Source organism: Phyllobates terribilis, unplaced genomic scaffold (genome assembly GCF_046119375.1).
Source record: "Phyllobates terribilis strain yellow unplaced genomic scaffold, ASM4611937v1 Scaffold_3__8_contigs__length_932513732, whole genome shotgun sequence".
Classification (NCBI taxonomy): domain Eukaryota; kingdom Metazoa; phylum Chordata; class Amphibia; order Anura; family Dendrobatidae; genus Phyllobates; species Phyllobates terribilis.
In genome coordinates this window covers 715311547-715333579 of record NW_027362763.1, presented here as the reverse complement: position 1 = coordinate 715333579, position 22033 = coordinate 715311547, and the positions used below count along the sequence as shown (strand labels likewise).

Genomic DNA, 22033 nt, shown 5'->3' with positions numbered 1-22033 from the left:
AAGTACAGCAGTATTTGAAACTCATTTATTTTTGCGATTTTACCATCTTGTCTTGGTCACCTGAGATGGCAGCCTGGATTAGTACAGTTTAATTAAATTAGTGATGAGGTGTAAACATTGGCTCAGCTAGGTGTGAGATTGAACAATACCAGTGGCCTATGGAGGTGTGAAATTGAACAATGCCCTGAGCAACTGAATGGCAGACCATAGTGTGAAAGTAAATAGTGTCCTACAAACTCAATGCACTGCCAGTGTCTTAGGTAAACTATTACTGAACAATTCACCTCCCCACACTGTTACATTTGTAATTCTGGTTAATATGGTTTCACATATGTCTCGCATTGGTGATCTATGTTCATGCTTCTGTGGTGGAAGCAAAGCTGAACTTTGGGATCCTGAAAAGCGCACCAAACCGCACCAAAAAATGCGCCAAAAAACCTGCGTTTTTGACACAGCTTCTTTCCTGCTAAGAGATCAGGTTTTGCTGCAGAAAAAAAAACGTTGAAAAAAACGCCTTGTGTGAACATAGCCTTATTGTAGTATTTCCCTTTTACCTGCAGATGTCACATGCAGTACTGTATTTGACAACTTTCTTTAAAGAAACTATCAATTCTCAAATGTCTTCTACATTATATAAACCATCTGCTACCGATACAGCTATAGAAATAAGGTCCTTGTTATACACATAATTAATAATCTCCTTCATTGTTTCACATTTTAGATTTTTCAACTCAAAACAATATAAAACCGGGAAACCTGACCCAGGTAATGGAGATTATTAAACCTCTAAAGTGTTATGAGAGCTGGCAAGTGGACTGCTGGATATTTCACTTGTTCATAACGATTTACTTTGCATTTCACCCTATGTTTTATAAAGAAGGAAAACCCACCATGAAAATGTGTAGAATACATTGACCTGCTATAGAATTAATGTGTGCACTGAAGGTAGATTTTCACGTGGTTTCCATGTACACAGTGTTGGACTGGGGTGCCAAGGGCCCACAAGTAACATTGACTTTGGGAGGCCCACTATTTACAAGCAGGCAAATCTTATACTACCCTCGTTCACAAATTTACATATGCCTCTATATAATAATAAACAGTAGTTTGGTAAATTAATGATGATATGCTGCTTTTTTCTGTACCTAGTGAATCAAGTGAATTATGCTAAGTACTGCCCATATGGTAGAGTTGTCTGCACAAGGGCCCACCGGGGAATTCCCCAGTTCCCCGATGTGCCAGTCCGAGCCTGCATGTACATATCCTACACAACACATTTACCAAATGTATGCACCCTGTTGATACTATAATACACTATAGTAAGGAAAGAGGGTGGAGAGCTTACCACGCCGTGTAGTCCATATATCCCGGTTGTGAACTGTATGGACAGATCCTGGTCCTGCTGGTGAAGCACAGTCAATGGTAGGAAAAGAAAAAGGAGTGTGGCCCTTCCATCCGACGATTTAGCAAAATGGAAACTTTATTAGAAAAACATAAAAACTTTGGAATCCAGATGACATGTTAGAAGCCCTACGCGTTTCTGGCGCACGACGGCGCCCTTGGTCATAGGATATGGAGCAGACTCCTGGGTAAACTATATAAATAAGTCCAAACCAATCAGGACATAGAAATGCTGATAATTCAAGAAACTCAATGCAGGTGTGAACTGCAAATAGGCTGGACTGGCTAAGAGCAAGATGGAAATAGATGTACATGTACAGTACAGACCAAAAGTTTAGACACACCTTCTCATTTAAAGATTTTTCTGTATTTTCATGACTGTGAAAATTGTACATTCACACTGAAGGCATCAAAACTATGACTTAACACTTGTGGAATTATATACTTAGCAAAAAAGTGTGAAACAACTGAAAATATGTCTTATATTCTAGGTTCTTCAAAGTAGCCACCTTTTGCTTTGATGACTGCTTTGCACACTCTTGGCATTCTCTTGATGAGCTTCAAGAGGTAGTCACCGGAAATGGTCTTCCAACAATCTTGAAGGAGTTCCCAGAGATGCTTAGCACTTGTTGGCCCTTTTGCCTTCACTCTGCGGCCCAGCTCACCCCAAACCATCTCGATTGGGTTCAGGTCTGGTGACTGTGGAGGCCAGGTCATCTGGCGTAGCACCCCATCACTCTCCTTCATAGTCAAATAGCCCTTACACAGCCTGGAGGTGTGTTTGGGGTCATTGTCCTGTTGAAAAATAAATGATGGTCCAACTAAACGCAAACCGGATGGAATAGCATGCCGCTGCAAGATGCTGTGGTAGCCATGCTGGTTCAGTATGCCTTCAATTTTGAATACATCTCCAACAGTGTCACCAAAAAAGCACCCCCACACCATCACACCTCCTCCTCCATGCTTCACGGTGGGAACGAGGCATGTAGAGTCCATCCGTTCACCTTTTCTGCGTCGCACAAAGACACGGTGGTTGGAGCCAAAGATCTCAAATTTGGACTCATCAGACCAAAGCACAAATTTCCACTGGTCTAATGTCCATTCCTTGTGTTCTTTAGCCCAAACAAGTCTCTTCTGCTTGTTGCCTGTCCTTAGCAGTGGTTTCCTAGCAGCTATTTTACCATGAAGGCCTGCTGCACAAAGTCTCCTCTCAACAGTTGTTGTAGAGATGTGTCTGCTGCTAGAACTCTGTGTGGCATTGACCTGGTCTCTAATCTGAGCTGCTGTTAACCTGCGATTTCTGAGGCTGGTGACTCGGATAAACTTATCCTCAGAAGCAAAGGTGACTCTTGGTCTTCCTTTCCTGGGGCGGTCCTCATGTGAGCCAGTTTCTTTGTAGCGCTTGATGGTTTTTGTTTCGGACTGACTGACCTTCACTTCTTAAAGTAATGATGGCCACTTGTTTTTCTTTACTTAGCTGCTTTTTTCTTGCCATAATACAAATTCTAACAGTCTATTCAGTAGGACTATCAGCTGTGTATCCACCAGACTTCTGCACAACACAACTGATGGTCCCAACCCCATTTATAAGGCAAGAAATCCCTCTTATTAAACCTGACAGGGCACACCTGTGAAGTGAAAACCATTTCCGGTGACTACCTCTTGAAGCTCATCAAGAGAATGCCAAGAATGTGCAAAGCAGTAATCAAAGCAAAAGGTGGTTACTTTGAAGAACCTAGAATATAAGACATATTTTCAGTTGTTTCACACTTTTTTGTTAAGTATATAATTCCACATGTGTTAATTCATAGTTTTGATGCCTTCAGTGTGAATGTACAATTTTCATAGTCATGAAAATACAGAAAAATCTTTGAATGACAAGGTGTGTCCAAACTTTTGGTCTGTACTGTACAAATAAAATATAAAGACCTTTGATTATAAAGTAAATTAATTGTGATAAGCCAAATATAAAGACAATTGAAAAACAAACCAACTCCTAAAAATCAATAAATATAAAACAAATAACTTTTCATAATTCATACCATACGAAAATGTTGTATTTAGGCTTAAAATCCAGAATGCCTCTAGAAGTGCTAAGTGTCCGCTCTAGGAGGATACGTCACCTTCTCCAGACCATAAAATAGAAAGTGTGGCATGGTGAAGGGTTTCACTGCTCCAGAATATGTGTTGGTATTTCTGTGTATGTTGGCTATTTGCTCTGCAATGAGTTTTTTTTAACATTTGATATGGATTGCAAATTTTTATGTTTTTCCAATAAAGTTTTCATGTTATTAAATCGATGGATGGAAGTGCCGCACTCCTTTTCGTTCTCCTATAATACGTTGTAGATTTGCTTCCTGTTAAATCTAGAAATGGAAATTCCACAGTATATCAGCATGTGCGAACAGTAAGGCTGTGTGCACATGTTGCAGATTTGGGGCGTTTTTGGTGCATTTTGGCCATGCAGATTTGCTAGCAAAACTTGATGCCAGCAAAGTGAATGAGAAACCTGAAGTCTCATGCATACGTTGAGTATTTTTGACTTGCAGATTTGGTGCAAAAAATAATCTCTGTGCATTTTTGCCTGCGTTTTTCACCCATTGAATGCACTGAAAAAATGCAGGCAAAAATCCACCAAAACGCAATGTTTTGGAGGCTGCGTTTTCCTGCCAAGAGATGCAAAAAGGTGCAAAAATTTCTGCACACAAAATACTCTTGCACATACCCTTAGAAGAGTGTGCAATAAAGAAAACCCTAGTGCATAAATTCAAATTCCTAATTTATTATCTCAGAGATCTGTAGTTACTCAATCTAATCCCTAAGAGGCAGTTGCCTCACCCCAGAATTATTTAAGTTCCACCCATGAATTTCCTAAAGAGGCACTTTTTCTTTCTTGTTTTTTCTTTTCTTTTCTTTCTTTCTTTCTTTCTTTCTTTCTTTCTTTCTTTCTTTCTTTCTTTCTTTCTTTCTTTCTTTCTTTCTTTCTTTCTCTTTCCTTCCTTCCTTCCCTTATATCTCATTAATTCTTATCTTTCCTTATCATTTCTTTCTTTCCTTCTTTCCTTCCTTCCCTCCCATTCAATTCTTTCTCTTTCCTTCCTTTCTTCTTTTTTTCATTTTTTTCTTCCTTCCTTCATTTATTTTTTACATTTCTTTCTTTCGTTCTCTTTCTTTCTTTCTCTCTCTCTTTCTTGCTTTCTTCCTTTTTTTTCTCTCTCGTTCCTTCCCAACTTCCTTTCTTCCCTCACTCTTCTATCGTTATCTTACTTCATTTTCTTCATTTCCTCTCTCTCTTTTTTTTCTCTTTCTTTCTTTCGTTCTTTCTTTCTTTCTTTCTATCTTTCTTTCTTTCTTACTTTCTTTCTCCCTTCATTCTTATCTTTCCTTACCCTTCATCCCTTCCCTTCTTTCCTTACTTACCTTTCTTTCCTTTCCTTTTTTCGCTCCATTGAATTCTTTCTTTCCTTCCGTCCTGTTACGGATCTGGGTGGTGGAACCTCTGTGCTGAGATGCAAAGAGGGACCAGAGGGGCGTAACTAAGTACGAACTCGGACCGACCCTCGTCACACGGAGGCTTAATCGACTCCGTGAACCAAGGAGGGACCGGGCAGGTCAACCAGGTGCCACTCTGGGACCGACCTTGTGTGAGAGCAGGCGACTCCCACGGGTCTGGTGGCTGAGGCTGACAGGTACAGAGGATGAGCACGGCAGGTAGCCTGACGGGTGATCCGGGTAGGCAAGCAGGCGGGCACGGTAGGTAGCCAGACAGTTGATCCGGGTAGACAAGCAAGCAGGCACAGCAGGTAACCTGATGGGTGATCCGGATAGGCAAGCCGGCGGGCACGACAGGTAGATAGCTGGAGGGCACGGCTGATAGACAGGCTGGCGGGCATGGCTGATAGACAGACTGGCGGGCACTGGAACCTGAAGGCTGAGGAAAGTGTTAGCACATAAACAACAACCTTGCACAGGCACCTCCATTTTGGAGTAGGTGCTTTAAATAGGAGTGATCCTCCGGCCATTGGCCGGCGACTCTTTAGGACGGCGCGCGCGGCACCTTTAAGAGGGACTGTGCGCTCGCGCCCTAAGCGCAGTGCCCGGGAAGCTGTGCGCGGTGTGCGCAACAATAGCAGGAGAGCTGGAGGATGCCGGAACAGGACCGAGGTGGTGAGGGGAACGGCGTCTCTGCCTGGCAGGAGGCAGAGACGCCGGCGCTACAGTACCCTCCTTTATGCCCCCTCTTCTTTAGGCCCCAAGAAATTTTTCTAGAAGACAAGGGGCATGAATGTTCTCCCTGGGCTCCCAAGATCTCTCCTCAAGACCAAACCCCTTCCAATTCACAAGAAAGAAAGTCTTTCCTCTTACCCTCTTGATGGCCAAAATGTTTTCTACCTCAAAGACGTCCTCAGAGGAGACTGGAGCTGGAGTGGTACCTGGATCGTCAGAGAAATAATTAAGGACTACCGATTTGAGGAGAGACACGTGAAAGGAGTTGGGAATCCGTAAGGAGACCGGGATTTTCAGCTTTTAAGCCATTGGATTTATTTGGTTCAGAATCTCAAACGGACCGATGAACCGCGGACCCAACTTGTAAGATGGTATCTTGAGGTGGACATATTTGGAGGATAGCCAGACCTTGTCTCCCAGAAGGAATTGAGGCGGATGTAGACGTCTCTTATCAGCATGCTTCTTCATCCGCTTGGAGGACTGAAGGAGAGCAGATCTAGTGTCTTCCAAAATCGCAGAAAATTCACTGATAAGAGACTCCGCGGCAGGATTGTCCACTGAAGAGGAGACGGGAAACGGAATCCGGGAGTGTTGACCGTAGACCACAAAAAACGGAGACTTAGCAGAAGACTCACTCACATGGTTGTTATAGGTAAACTCGGCCCAGGGCAGGAGCTCAACCCAATCGCTATGGTGAACATTGACAAAGTGCCGAAGAAAACTGGTAAGGATCTGTTTGATACGTTCCACTTGACCATTGGACTGAGGATGATAGGCCGAAGACAAATCCAAAGAGACATCCAGCAGCTGGCACGTAGCTCTCCAAAAGCGAGAAGTGAACTGAACTCCTCGGTCTGAGACAATGTGGAGGGGTAAGCCGTGGAGACGGAAGATGTGACAGATGAATTCCTTAGCCAGCACAGGTGCAGACAGAAGACCAGGCAGGGGGATGAAGTGAGCCATCTTGGAAAAGCGGTCGGCGACCACCCAAATGACAGTACAACCGGCCGATACAGGAAGATCCGTGATGAAATCAATTGCAATATATTGCCACGGAAATCCTCCCTGAGGAAGCATACTTGTGAAACGTGCGTTGGAGTGTGGATTTTCATTACACCTGGTGTTTGCAGCATGAATCCAGGTATTTCATGTGATGTTTGTGATGCAATATCCATGGTTATAAGCTAATGTTCTACTTTGTTACTTTATGTGCATTGCACTTTATATGTATAGACGAATTCATGCTGTGACCATGTATATCTCTATTGAGATTTGATTACCTGCTAAGCGGACACTAACACCATGCCACTTTGATATGACTACTCATCTATTTTGTTGTCTGGCCATAGAATCAATATTTGCCTAAACACTAAAGACACCCTGACCTGAATAAATTTGTAGTTGCATTATTTGCATTTTGTTTGGCCAGTGACCTAATATTTGTTTAAGCACTGAGTCACTTTAAATTATTTATATCCAGAATTTGCATTTGCACTTTATAGTGACATGTAAGGCATTGAGTCACTTCTAACTATTTGTTTTCTAAATTTTCATTCGCACTTTATAGTGACATAATTTTACTGCCGTGCTTTTTTTCTATTGAAGTGGCTCAGTGCTATGTACTTTTGATTAAGATCACTGACCTGATGTTCCTCACCTGTGTCCTGCATACTATTTATATCTTATGCTGCATACACCTTGTTGCTTTTTAAATTGTTCTGTGTTTATGTATACATATGTATATGTCGTGTATTATGATTTGTGTTTTTTGGGTGTTTTTTGATTATTCAATAAAATTGAATGATTTCATTGCACAATATAAACTTATCTTGTCTGAGCAATTTTTAGATTTAGGTTAGCTGGAGTAGATGGGGGTCGAGCAGGACAAACCGGAACCAGACAGGTCTTATGGCATTCCTAACCCCAACGGAGCACCTCACCCGAGCTCCAATTCAGGACGGGCTCATGTCTCTGTAACCAAGGCAGGCCAAGCAAGAGGGGATGAGAGCGACCGGACAATACGTAAAAGGAGATCTTCTCCAAGTGCAGCATTCCTACCTGAAGAATTACCGGCTCAGTGACCAACAAGATGGTTTCAGGAAGAAGCTTTCCATCCACAGAGGAAACTGCTAAAGGATCCGCCAGACGTATGGTAGGAATCTGAAAGCGCTCCACAACGGCCTGTTGGATGAGATTCCCAGCGGCTCCGGAATCCAGATGGGCAGTCTCGAAGAAGCGGGCCTCACCACTGGTAACGGAAATGGACAGAGTCAATGGTGGAGAGGAAGAACTCTAGCCTAGGACGACCTCTCCGAGCAGTCCTAGACACTGGAGTTTCCCGGTCTCACCAGGCAAGAGCGGATCTGATGCTCTATATTGCCACAATAGAAGCAACTCCCCTCGGCACGACGGGTCTCCTGGCGAGACTTGACCATCTTTACTTGGTAAATTTGCATAGGCTCTGAAGAAGGCACCCGGGGGAGTGAAGGTTGCGAGACTGGACTTTGGAGGATGGGAGCGAGGCTCAGAGGTTTCCTCTCATGGGTCATCTCCTTAGCGCGTTCCAGAAAACGGATGTCAATCCGGGTAGCTAATGACACCAAGTCGTCCAGGGAGGGAGGTATGTCACGACCGGCTAGCTCATCCTTGATCCATCCGGAAAGGCCATCCCAAAAGGTGGACACCAGGGCCTCATTGTTCCAGGCAAGTTCAGATGCGAGGGTTCGGAAACGCACGGCATACTGGCCCACAGAGAGACTCCCTTGGCGGATTCGGAGACATGAGGAGGCAGTAGAAGATTTTCGTCCTTTTTCACCTTCCAGAAAGCCGCGAGAAAAGCCTGGAGATCGGACACCAGAGGATCCCCTCTCTCCCACAGAGGGTTAAGCCACGCCAACGCGTCTCCGGTGAGGTGAGACATGATGAATGCCACTTTGGAGGTAAACTGGTGTGACAGGAGTTCAAAGTGCAGTGTGCACTGATTTATGAAGCCCCGACATAGGACAGGGTCACCACCAAAACGTGGAGGCGCAGAAAGCCGGGGTCCAAAGCCAGGTGCCACAGCGCCACTGTGTTGAGCTGCCGCAGGAGCGGGTACCACACGGTCAGAGGCGGACACAGTCAGGGTGGACAGTGCGTCCAAGCGGGAGTTGACTGTCCGCAGATAGGATAGGATGGTATCCTGTTGGGATCTCTGGCGAGAAACCTCTTGGTACAGGTCGGAGAGCGAAGGAGCCTGGGAGCCACCGGGTTCCATGGCCGGTGCACACTGTTACGGATCCGGGTGGTGGAACCTCTGTGCTGAGATGCAAGGAGGGACCAGAGGGGCGTAACTAAGTGCCAACTCTGACCGACCCTGGTCACACGGCGGCTTAATCGACTCCGTGAACCAAGGAGGGACTGGGCAGGTCAACCAGGTGCCACTCTGGGACCGACCTTGTGTGAGAGCAGGCTACTCCCACGGGTCAGGTGGCTGAGGCTGACAGGTACAGAGGATGAGCACGGCAGGTAGCCTGATGGGTGATCCGGGTAGGCAAGCAGGCGGGCACGGTAGGTAGCCAGACAGGTGATCCGGGTAGACAAGCAGGCGGGCACAGCAGGTAACCTGATGGGTGATCCGGGTAGGCAAGCCAGCGGGCACGGCAGGTAGACAGGCAAGCGGGCATGGCTGATAGACAGGCTGGTGAGCACGGCTGATAGACAGGCAGACGGGCACGGCTGATAGGCTGGAGGGCATGGCTGATAGACAGGCTGGCGGGCACGGCTGATAGATAGACTGGTGGGCACTGGAATCTGAGGGCTGAGGAGAGTCTTAGCACACAAACAACAACCTTGCATAGGCACCTCCATTTTGGAGGAGGTGATTTAAATAGGAGTGGTCCTCTGGCCATTGGCCGGCGACTCTTTAGGACGGCGCGCGCGGCCCCTTTAAGATGCAGGGAGCCCGCGCGCGCTAAGCACAGTGCCCGGGAAGCTGCGCGCGGCGCGCTCAATAGCAGGAGGGGAGCTGGAGGTTGCCGGACCAGGTCCGCGATAGTGAGGGGAACGGCGACTCTGCACACCTCCCTCCCTTCCTTTCCTCTTTCATTAATTTTTTCATTCCTTCCTTCCTTTCCTCTTTCTTTTATTTCCTTCCTTCCTTCTTTCCTTCCTTCTTTTCCATCCTTCCTTCCTTTCTTTTCATCCTTCCTTCCTTTCTTTCCATCCTTCTTTCCATCAAAGGGATTGTCCACTACTCTCACAACATGTTCTCAATTACTATTCCCCCATTAAATATTAAAACAGCTTGTACTCACCTCTGGTGCTGGAACGTTCCAGCCTTGTTGGCACTTGCTCTCCCGAGGATCATGTCACCTTGTTATATCACTTGAGCCCTGAAGCCCAATCAGGCCTGGCGTCACCTGTCACAACAACCGCATGGGAGCCCCGGGGAGAGCAAGTGCGCCAGCATGGGAGGTGAGTATAGGCTTTTTTATTTTATCGGGGCCAAACATTTAGATGAATAAGGGGTTGTCCAAGTAGTGGACAACCCCTTTAAAGATTATTCCCAAAACCCAAAATAATGGCATACGGATAGGATATTCCATCACTTTGTAGTTTGTGGTGTTTAACTGCGGGATCTCACACTGATTTCGAGATTGAACTGGGTAGAATAAGCCATTCATTGGGATTAATGAACAATAATTAGAAATATTAGGAAGGGGGCACATATTTTCTATAGCACTCTAGTTGTATCCTATACAGTATGTTTTATGCTTTAGATTTAGTTTTTACTGAAGTCCGTCTTTAAAATGTTGGTAGGAATCCTGGTTTTCATCCAGGTGGCCTGGGTTCGACTCCCAGTAGGGGAAGATGTTTACCAGAGCTTGTGGCTCCATAACTTTAGCTCCTGCCTGAAATTATAGAGGTTGTTGGTTGAAGTCCCGGGGAGACCTGTTTGATGGCATTTTTTTTGCATTTTATGTATGTTTGGCTTAGAATAATTTTGTTAATAGGGTTACATTTTAGTAATAAGCCATTTGTCTTCTACAGCCTCTGTGTATCAAAGTACATAGCAAATTGCAGAAAAAGTTAAAGGGGTTATTGCACAGGAGAGTTGATAACTTGCTGGGGATCTTTGAAACTTGTTCATTAGCCATAAATACATGCATTTAAAAACAATTACCACACAGGTAATCATATTCTGTTGTTTTTGAAGACCATAGTGTTAATTTTTAATGACCATCAATTTGGTACAATTTGATTGGATCACACTTTTTTTTCTAATACTAACTTCTCATTGTTTTGTTTCCTTAAAGACCAAATAACAGAAAAAATTCCATTCGAGCTAAATACTGAAAAAGTGATGGAACCATTTTCCTTTCAGAGTTGGCTGGATACACATTGTCTGGGAATAGAGAAGAAAAAATATGTACAATTGTTTGAAGATCGTTATGAGACTAAGGTATGATATCAAGTACTGGGGGGAAAAATGAAAGGTTAACTCATTATAACACACATGACCACAGGCAAATATTTATTATATATGAGTCAACTGTATGGGGAAAAATAAACTTTCTGTCCCCATACAGCATCATGTTGTTGGCAGCACATGCCTGGCTTACATAGGGCGATGTGCAGCGAACATTGCAAAATTTTACACCATGATAAATGATCTGATCATCCACCAAGCCAGCGTTTAGTTTGTCAGGTGTTTACACAGCCCTATAATTGAGAATGAGCATTCTCTTAAATGCTTGCTTGCCAATTTGTGGTTCATGTGACGGTGCCTTGATACTTTAAATACAGCATGATTATGCTTAGTCATTGCACTGGAGCATTGTTGTCTGGCAGCAGGGTATTAGTGAATTAAATTTTATGATAAGAATATAAACAATTATTCTTTCCTTAGTTAACAGGGTTATGTAAAGGCGGAAAAGCTTCTGTTGGTGCTATATTTGCCACTAAGGGCTGGAGGGCCAGTGCCTAAGGCGGCATCTTGTGTGGGGGCAGCACCAGGCAATTGGAAAAAATCTATATGTTTTTTCAAAAATTTTCAACTTCTTACAATGCCTTCAACAGCTCTTACAACTAAATCATGCAACCGAGGTGTGCTCGCAACATCAGCATTGAGAGAGATGGAGGGACCCTAAAATCTGCAGTAAGTAAGCCTAGTTGCTTGAGCATCAGTCAGCTGGAGCTGAGAGGCAGACTGAAAGACTCCACTGCTGAGGATTTTGATCATTCCACTGGGCAGTGATTCCTTCTGTAAGGCCACGACCCCACTATCAGTATTCGGTCAATATTTTTTCTCAGGAGTGGGAGCCAAAACCAGGTGAGGAACAATCAGAGAAAAGATATAATAGAAACAAGTCACCAATTCTGCATTTATCACCCACTCCTGGTTTTGGCTCCCACTCCTGAGGAACAATGCTAACCAAATACTGATAGTGGAGCCGTGGCCTAAGGATGAGGTCACAGGCAGAGAGACCACCACGCTGGGACACATTGACAATTTGTACTGTCAAATACAACTTTTACTCATGGCACTGTTATCTTCCGTGTGAATAAAACATTCAGCATGACCCATATGGCGAAAGTAATAGTTTTAAAAGAGGTAGCAGCCACAAAGTTAAGAAGACTATAAGATTTAAAGGTACAAGCTATTCTTTGAGTTGCAGAGGTTCCCTGTTGGCATTGCCTTTTGGACCCATCACTTCACTTTCCTCCTCCAGCAGTCTAGGCTGGCCATACACATGAAATAACTGTTGGATGAACGTTCTTTCATCTGAGGCTATCACTCCCAAATTCCCCATACAAACGAGCGCTTGGCTGAGCTTTCACGTATCTTCAACAAGGAGAGAGGAGAAAAGGATCGAACATTGAAATTTAAATGGCCTAATCCCCTGACATCATCAGCTGGAGAGATTGAAGAAGCCACCATACACATTAGACTGTCAGCCAATCCGGCTAATATCAGAAGGTTCGGATGACTTTTATCTGCTGTTTTCGTCTACTTTGTAGCCACAGCATGTCCACGTAACCTTATTCTTAATGTCTAGGGCCAATCTAGGTCTTATAGATTATATACTTGCGAGCAGGGTCCTCACTCCTCCTGTAACTGTTGAACTATATGTTACTTTGTGATGTCTTTATTGTTTGTACTTGTTCACGCTTTATTGTAAAGTGCTGCGGAATATGTTGGCGCTATATAAATAAAATTATTATTATTTATTATAAGGGCAGCTGAAAATACAGTTTTGACCCCACCATAGATAAATAAGGAATCTTGGGTGCTAGGTGTTACGAGTCCGGGTGGTGGAACCTCTGTGCTTCGGCCTGACCAAGGTCGCACGGCGGCTCAATCGACTCCGTGAACCAGGGAGGGACCGAGCAGGGGGACCAGGTGCCACTCTGGGACTGACCTTGTGTGAGGGCAGTTGACTCCCACGGGTCAGATGGCAGGAACTGACCGGTACAGCAGATGAGCATGGCAGGAAGGCCGACGGGTGGGCAGGGTAGACAAGCAGGCTGGTTCGGCAGATAGTCAGACAGGTGCTCCGGGTAGGCGGGCACGGAAGGTAACTGGCAGGTTCTTCGGGTAAACTGGCTGACAGGCAAGACAGGTAACAGGCAGATGCTCCAGGTAGGCAAACTGGTGGGCACGGCAGGTTACAGACAGGTGCTCATGGTAAGCAGGCTGGCGGGCACAACTGTAGACAGACTGGAGAACAGAACTGTTAGACAGGCTGGCGGGCTGAACTGACAGAAGACGGGCGGGCAGGACTGACAGGCAGTGGGACCTGAGCGCTGGAGCAAGTGTTTAGCACACGGAACAACAACCTTGCACAGGCACCTCCATTTTGGAGGAGGTGCCTTATATAGGGGCAGTCCTCCGGCCATTGGCCGGGGACTCTATAGGATGGTGCGCGCGGCCCCTTTAAGAGGGAGGGAGCGCGCGCGTGCGCGCCCTAAACACAGAGAACGGGAAGCTGCGCGCGGTGCGCGCCACACCAGCGGGGGAGCGGGAGGACGCCGGATCTGGACCGCAGCGGTGAGGGGAACGGCGTCTCTGCCCGGAAGGAGGCAGAGACGCCGATGCTACACTAGGGAGACCTTTATTGCCTACATTCAGACCATCCTCTGTCATCCCTCGCATAAAAAGTACATTTTTCCTTTTCGTTTCAGGCTTCAGTGTATGGCACAGGAGAAACCGAAGAGGACACATCACATGCAGACACCTGGATATGGCAACTGGTGGGTCCAAAATATATTTATTGTATTGCATCAAAGAGGTTTATTATGAAGCATTTTTATGATATAGAATATAATTATTATTTACTGTCGACTGTCTTGTCTAAGGCAAAAATGGATAGAAAAATTTTTGGAAACTAATTATAAAAATCTGACTTCTCTTCCAATTTTTCCCCCATTTTTCTTAAAAGCACTGCCTTGGCACAAACATTGATGGCATACTACTAGGATATGCTATCAGATGACTGGTAGGTGGAGGTCTGATCAACACTATATCTACAGTGAATGGTCGGTTGTTGACTATGATGGTCTGACCTTAGAGTTCCCCAGAAAAACAACCGAGGGACACGAAGCCTAGTAATGCTTCCATATTGGTGTAACATTCATCAAAGGTTAAAGCAGAGCTGCTTCCATTGATTGGACATAATTGCCATTTCCTAGCAATATGTTATCAAACTATATGGCAAGACAACCCTTTAAGATTACAGCAGTGCAAATGTTTTTATATTGCTTTATTTTTTTTCAACATTTTAAGATATGTTTATTAGGTGAACTTGCTGAAACCGTCATCAATCTTATGTTTTCCTGTAAATGATTGACACTCCTGCTTACGTATTCCTATATTTTTTTAAGAAACAACATGTTTTTGATTGAGTCCAATGTAAAAAATGGCAACTAAAATAAAAAGATAAGACTTTAGCTGCAAGAATTAGATCAGGGAGGATGAGGATGTTGAAAACTAGACTACATATCTTTTTAAAGTAGCTGTTGAGTAAGGAATTCAATGTGGCTCTCATTTAAGGGAACGTTACTTTTTAATTCCCACTACTTTCCAAAATCGTTGCATGATCTTCCCAGTCTAAAAGAAGTCGTACAAAATTAGAAAAACACAACTGTTGTCATCTAGAAAGATGACAAGGCTATGAGGGAAATGCAATTAGTAAATATCATTACTGCTAATACTATCATGCTGGCAGTGGGGAAACTCAAAAATGGCTAAAATTTGCAGCAAAGTCCTCTGTACGTTAAAGAGCAACTACTCTTTTTTTTTACATTTATTTAATTACCCCTCATACATTTCAAAGTTATGAATGTTTGAAATATAGTGAAGGAAATAATTATTTCATCCCTTGCTGTTTTTGTAAGTTTTCCCACTGACAAAGACATGAACAGTCTATAATTTTAAGGGTAGGTTAATTTTAACATTGAGAGATAGAATATCCCCCCAAAAAATCAAGAAAATCACATTGTATGTGACGCGCCCCCTGGGCCATATTCTTTAGGGGAATACCCGGAGCCGGATCAGATGGGAGTTGTAGTCTTCCGAGTGGCTGTGACCCGGTCCGTGCCCAGGGTGTCAAACTCAGTTGTATGTGGCAGTCCTACAGATGTTATAAGTTCTTTATTGTCGACTACGCCACCCGTTGTATTGCGGTCACTATGGCCGCCGCTGCAGCAGGGTCCGCTGAGGCTGATGGTGTAGGTGCAGCTTTTGGTGGTATAACCCCCAACGGGTGGGGTATAGCCTCAGGGGGTCAGGTGCAGAGGATGGGGGTTGTGGTGGTGCAGCATAGATGTTAAAGGAAGACAGAGTCGGGTTGTGCAGTTTAGGGTATTTACTCACTGCTGATGTTCCGGTCACTCCAGCTTCAAGTGACCTCCCGAGCCGTGCTGCGTCCACCAGGTCCTGGATCCAGCCAACCCCCAAGCGAGTCCGGAGCGTGACCCTGAGCTCTCCTTCTGTCCTTTCTCTGGCCGTCCCCACTATTGATCCACCCAGGTCCAGCTCCCTCGGGCCTTCTGTTGGGTGACCCTTGGCCTTGGGTTCCCTGACCCTCCACGTGGTATGCCTTCGTGGTGGATATGGTGGGTGGCCGTGGCAGACGCTGCCCACGGCCTCCGGTCTCTGGCTGGGGTGTGTTTTTGCCCCCACCAGCTTGGGTTCCGGTACCCTGATGCCGACTCTTCACCCATAGCTTGAATTTGGGCTCTCAGAGTCCTCTCTTTGTCCCCTCTCTGGGTCTTTCCTTCTTTCTCCTCTCTCTCTCTCTCTAGGGCTTCTCTGCTCCTCTTCCTCTGACTCTGACAGACTGACTGCTCTGCAAAGACTGACCCTGATCTCTGATGGTGCCCACCTTATATACACCCTCTATGTGTGAGCTCAGGTGACCAGCACCCAATGAGCTCCTATCTTTACCCAGGCTGCTCCCCCTATCTGCCCCTACACTACTTGGGATGTTCCACCCCCCTCCCACTCCAGCCAGGAACAGACTCGGTCGTACCTGCACATTTCTAAGTGGGAGTACCGTCGGCCTGTTCCTCGGAAATGGGATGTGTGTAGTGCATGCAGCCTACCGAGCTCAGATCCACACTCCATCCTTACCCGGGAGTGGAATATCACACCTCTGGGTTGAGGTGCAATACCCCTGTAGCAGCCGAATCCTCAGGGTGCTACATTCCCCCCTGGTAAATCACAGCACGTCCTCGGGCTGTAAGGCAAAACATCCACAAACATACATTTTTTTTTCATAAAACAACATAATAAAACATCATATAAAAACTTTTCATATAAACATTCTCTCTTCTTTTTCTGGTTCCTCCTCCGGACACTGTGCAACGTGTGTCCGGGAAAAGTGCGACAGTCTCTCTGGAAAACTGGTTTTCCTATAAAACCGGTAGGGGGCGCTTTAAGACGCGCAACTATTTACAGGGATATGGCCGCTCTCAGTCCTCGGCCAGGTATTGGGGAGGAATGACCGCTCTCAGTCCTCGGTCAGTGGGATTTAGGGGTTAAACGGGTAACAGTTCACAGATGCTGGTCCCAACGGGGACTATATTAGCAGCAGTAACAGTTTCAGTTTATGGTGCCCCGACGGGCAACTATATACAGCTCCTGCTTCGCTGTACTTAACGACGGCGTCCTCCTGCTCTTTCTTTATTGTTACCTTTGGCTCTAGTTTCAGACCCGTCCGGGTCCTCTTGTTCTTCCTCCTCACACCGCAGCTCTTCCTCCGTCAGACGATGCACATGGAGGGCGTAGGGTCCTTTGGCACACTTGTGCCGGGTGAAGGTGACCTCGTCCCCGATGTAAAGGTCACGACCTCTGTGTCCCTCCGGTAGGTGGGACTCAACGTCTCTCCTGGTCACGAAGACGTCGCCTAGGGTGCGGTGGTCTCGGATGAAGCCCCACCCATGCTGCATATTAAACTTTATCACAGTCCCGGTGGTGCGGGGACTATGCGCTGCACGGGGGTCTCTCCTGGCCCGGCTCTTCTGCTCCGCGCTCCGTACTTGAGCTTGCTGTTCCCGGACCCGCCTCTCTCTCCGCTCCCTCTCAAAGTCCTCGAGCTGTTGGCGGCAGCACTCAGCACGCTCCGCTGCAGCTGCCCGAGTCTCTTGAGTGAACCCCATGAGATCTTCTCCGGTGGGGTCCCACTCGAACTGCGCTTCTGCTAGCGGGAGCGAGATCCTCTTTACGGGCTTTGGAGCCGGGATCAGGGGTTCATCCAGGGGTCTTTCTCTCCGGAGTCGGGGATGGTGGAACTCCGGTGGCCATATAAATGGTTGCCCATCCGGGCACGTATGCTGGGCGTACAAGTCCTCTCCCAGATGCGGCACTCTTGGTCTTATGGGCGCGGTGGTGTTAGCGCCCGGGTTGCCCGGGCCTTGCGGCCAGGCCTGGGGTATCTGGAAGGTGAAGGGCACCGTAAGGACGGCGGCGCCCTGGGCTACTTGGCCCTGCGACCAGGCCGGGGGCTCCGCGGAGGTAGGGGGCGCTGTTGGTATTGCGGCGCCCGGGGGTACTAGGCCTTGCGACCAGGCTGGTGGTACTTCCTGCTTGGTCACGCTCGGGGTCGAGGCGTGTGACGTCACAGGGGTCGCGGCTCCCGTTTGAGGCCTAGTCTGCGGCGGTGACGTTGCAGCGACGGGCACGGCAGGATAGACTTCGGGCTCTGCGACGGGGAGCTGGGGCAGGTACGCGGTTTCCCGGTTTGGGGTATAGACGTCCCCTTTACCTGCCTCCACTCGTTCGGCTCCCTTCTCGGCGCCGTCTCCGGCCTTCAGTCCTCCCGCGCCATCCTCAGAGGCGGTCGGTCTCCTCGTCTTGGGTGGCGTGCTCCGCTGACAGGTCTCGGTCTGCTGGGCCATCTCACAGCTCCACTCCGCCAACGTCTCTCGCTGCACCCGGGCCATCCTCCTTGCGAGGCCCTCCAGAGCGGTCTGCGCACACTCCCGGTCTCGGGGGAGCTGTGCTAGGACCTCCACTAGGCCTAGTGGGGTCGTTGTTTCCAGCAGGCTCCTGACCAACGGGTCGGTGCTGCTCTGCTCTTCTACAGTTGTTTCCAGCAGGCTCCTGGCCAGCGGGCCGGTGCTGCTCTGCTCTCCCTCCTCTGTTTCTAGCAGGCTCCTGGCCAACGGGCCGGTGCTGCTCTGCTTTCTCGCCATCTCCGGGTAAGCTCCTCCGATATTCTTCTCCCGGCTTCTTGCCTCCGGGTGCGCTCGCTCTCGACTGCTCCAGGCGGCACCCATCTTCGTTCTCTCCTTTCGTCTCCTCCCACCTCGAGGGCGGTCCCGGGGCCACTTGGTGACTGTCAGCTCCAGGGGCTGTTCTTTCACGCTGACAGACACCTCTAGCATCACAGTCTCTGTTGGTGGGGGCGGTTTCCACTTTTGGCGCCATTTTCGGTCCTGGCCCACGATGGGAGGTGGCCTCTCGCCACCCTCTGGCACGCCCATAATGGCGTCCGCTCTTCCAAGGCGGGAAACCTTTGGAAATGGCGGGAATCGCTTCCCAGTGGCGGGAAACTCTGCAGATGGCGGGAAAAAGCTGTTAATGGCGGACAACCGGCGGGAATCGACCTGTGATGGAGTCCGATGGCATGGACCCTCCGGAACCGACAGGAGACTTCTTTTTGAGGTAAACTTGCACTTTTCTTCAGGCACGCAGTACCCGGGTGTTGCGGGCACGTAATCCTGCCGACTACGCCAAAGTTGACGCGCCCCCTGGGCCATATTCTTTAGGGGAATACCCGGAGCCGGATCAGATGGGAGTTGTAGTCTTCCGAGTGGCTGTGACCCGGTCCGTGCCCAGGGTGTCAAACTCAGTTGTATGTGGCAGTCCTACAGATGTTATAAGTTCTTTATTGTCGACTACGCCACCCGTTGTATTGCGGTCACTATGGCCGCCGCTGCAGCAGGGTCCGCTGAGGCTGATGGTGTAGGTGCAGCTTTTGGTGGTATAACCCCCAACGGGTGGGGTATAGCCTCAGGGGGTCAGGTGCAGAGGATGGGGGTTGTGGTGGTGCAGCATAGATGTTAAAGGAAGACAGAGTCGGGTTGTGCAGTTTAGGGTATTTACTCACTGCTGATGTTCCGGTCACTCCAGCTTCAAGTGACCTCCCGAGCCGTGCTGCGTCCACCAGGTCCTGGATCCAGCCAACCCCCAAGCGAGTCCGGAGCGTGACCCTGAGCTCTCCTTCTGTCCTTTCTCTGGCCGTCCCCACTATTGATCCACCCAGGTCCAGCTCCCTCGGGCCTTCTGTTGGGTGACCCTTGGCCTTGGGTTCCCTGACCCTCCACGTGGTATGCCTTCGTGGTGGATATGGTGGGTGGCCGTGGCAGACGCTGCCCACGGCCTCCGGTCTCTGGCTGGGGTGTGTTTTTGCCCCCACCAGCTTGGGTTCCGGTACCCTGATGCCGACTCTTCACCCGTAGCTTGAATTTGGGCTCTCAGAGTCCTCTCTTTGTCCCCTCTCTGGGTCTTTCCTTCTTTCTCCTCTCTCTCTCTCTCTAGGGCTTCTCTGCTCCTCTTCCTCTGACTCTGACAGACTGACTGCTCTGCAAAGACTGACCCTGATCTCTGATGGTGCCCACCTTATATACACCCTCTATGTGTGAGCTCAGGTGACCAGCACCCAATGAGCTCCTATCTTTACCCAGGCTGCTCCCCCTATCTGCCCCTACACTACTTGGGATGTTCCACCCCCCCTCCCACTCCAGCCAGGAACAGACTCGGTCGTACCTGCACATTTCTAAGTGGGTGTACCGTCGGCCTGTTCCTCGGAAATGGGATGTGTGTAGTGCATGCAGCCTACCGAGCTCAGATCCACACTCCATCCTTACCCGGGAGTGGAATATCACACCTCTGGGTTGAGGTGCAATACCCTTGTAGCAGCCGAATCCTCAGGGTGCTACATATGCATTAGATAAATGTATTTGCATTTTGCAGTGAGAAATAAGTATTTGATCCCTCTGGCAAACAACACTTAATACTTGGTGGCAAAACTCTTGTTGGCAAGCACAGCAGTCAGACGTTTTTTGTAGTTGATAATGAGGTTTGCGCACATGTCAGGAGGAATTTTGGTCCACTCCTCTTTGCAGATCATCTCTAAATCATTAAGATTTTGAGGCTGTCGCTTGGCAACTCGGAGCTTCAACTCCCTCCATAAGTTTTGTATGGGATTAAGGTCTGGAGACTGGCTAGGCCAGTCCATGACCTTACTGTGCTTCTTTTTGAGCCACTCCTTTGTTGCCTTGGCTGTATGTTTTGGGTCATTGTCTTGCTGGAAGAACCAGCCATGACCCATTTTTAATGTCTTGGTGGAGGGAAAGAGGTTGTCACTCAGGATTTTACGGTACATGGCTCCATCTATTCTCCCATTGATGCGGTGAAGTAGTCCTGTGCCCTTAGCAGACAAACACCCCCAAAACATAATGTTTCCACCTCCATGCTTGACAGTGGGGATGGTGTTCTTTGGGTCATAGGCAGCATTTCTCTTCCTCCAAATACAGCGATTTGAGTTAATGCCAAATAACTCAGTTTTTGTCTCATCTGACCACAGCACCTTCTCCCAATAGCTCACAGAATCATCCAGGTGTTCATTGTCAAACTTCAGAGGGGCCTGCACATGTGCCTTCTTGAGCAGGGGGACCTTGCAGGCACTGCAGGATTTTAAACCTTTAAGGTGTAATGTGTTACCAATGAATGTCTTGGTGACTGTGGTCCCAGCTGCCTTGAGATCATTAACAAGTTCCCCCATGTAGTTTTAGGCTGATCTCTCATTTTTCTCATGATCAAGGATACCCCACGAGGTAACATTTTGCATTGTGCCCCAGATTGATGTCGACTGACAGTCATTTTGTATTTCTTCCATTTTCTTACTATTGCACCAACAGCTGTCTCCTTCTCACCAAGCGTCTTACTTATGGTTTTGTAGCCCATTCCAGTTTTGTGCAGGTATATGATCTTATCCCTGCCATCCTTAGAAAGCTCTTTGGTCTTGTCCATGTTGTAGAGGTTAGAGTCTGACTGATTAATTGAGTCTGTGGACAGTAGTCTTTTAGACAGGTGACTGTGTAAGACAGCTGTCTTTAATGCAGGTAACAAGTTGATTAGGAGCATCTAACTGGTCTGTAGGAGTCAGAACTTTGTAGGGGTTTGTAGGGGATCAAATATTCATTTCTCACTGCAAAATGAAAATAAATTTATCTAATTTATACAATGTGATTTTCTTGATTTTTTTTTAAATATTTTATCTCTCAATGTTAAAATTAACCTACCCTTAAAATTATAGACTGTTCATGTCTTTGTCAGTGGGCAAAAACAGCAAGCGATTAAATAATTATTTCCTTCACTGTATACTTCGTTACTTTTTTTGTTACCTTCTATTTCAGTCTTTGACAGTGCAGTTTCAATGTCCAGTTTATGCTCCTTTAGAAGCTGCTTTCAACTGCTGATCCATGCACTACATTAACCCCTTAGCAGCATATGATGTACCAGTACATCATATGCAGACTCCCAGACTTTGATGCAGGTTCTGACGCTGAGCCCACTTCTTTCCTTTAATCAGCCATCATGTGCCTCTAACAGCTGCGGATTGATCGGTGCTATGCCCGTTGCTGTTAACTTGTTGAATCTTGCTGTCAATTTCTGACAGTAGCATTTAACACTTGCCGACAGTGGCGTGCATTGTTTCATGCTCCCATTGGCGTGCCTGTGATGTGATCGCGGGGCGCAGATGGGTTATCATGACAGCTATGGGTCTGCTGAAGACCCCCGTGTCTGTCATTATGATCCTCCTGTGAAAGCCAGCTCATTGTCAGCATTTATAGGAGATTGTGATCTTTGCTATATATAGCAGCACTGATGCCCTGCTATGTATAGCATGAGCTA

General features: G+C 47.3%; 1 protein-coding gene across 1 annotated transcript in view; it reads left to right on the top strand.

The window, feature by feature from the left end:
* The window catches only part of HAAO (3-hydroxyanthranilate 3,4-dioxygenase), a 160119-nt gene that overhangs the window by 114115 nt on the left and 23971 nt on the right, over positions 1-22033 (top strand). The window contains exons 6-8 of the mRNA XM_073672034.1: positions 722-765; positions 10926-11071; positions 13795-13863. Coding sequence (XP_073528135.1) covers positions 722-765; positions 10926-11071; positions 13795-13863 — 259 coding nt within the window. The remainder of the gene's footprint in view (positions 1-721; positions 766-10925; positions 11072-13794; positions 13864-22033) is intronic.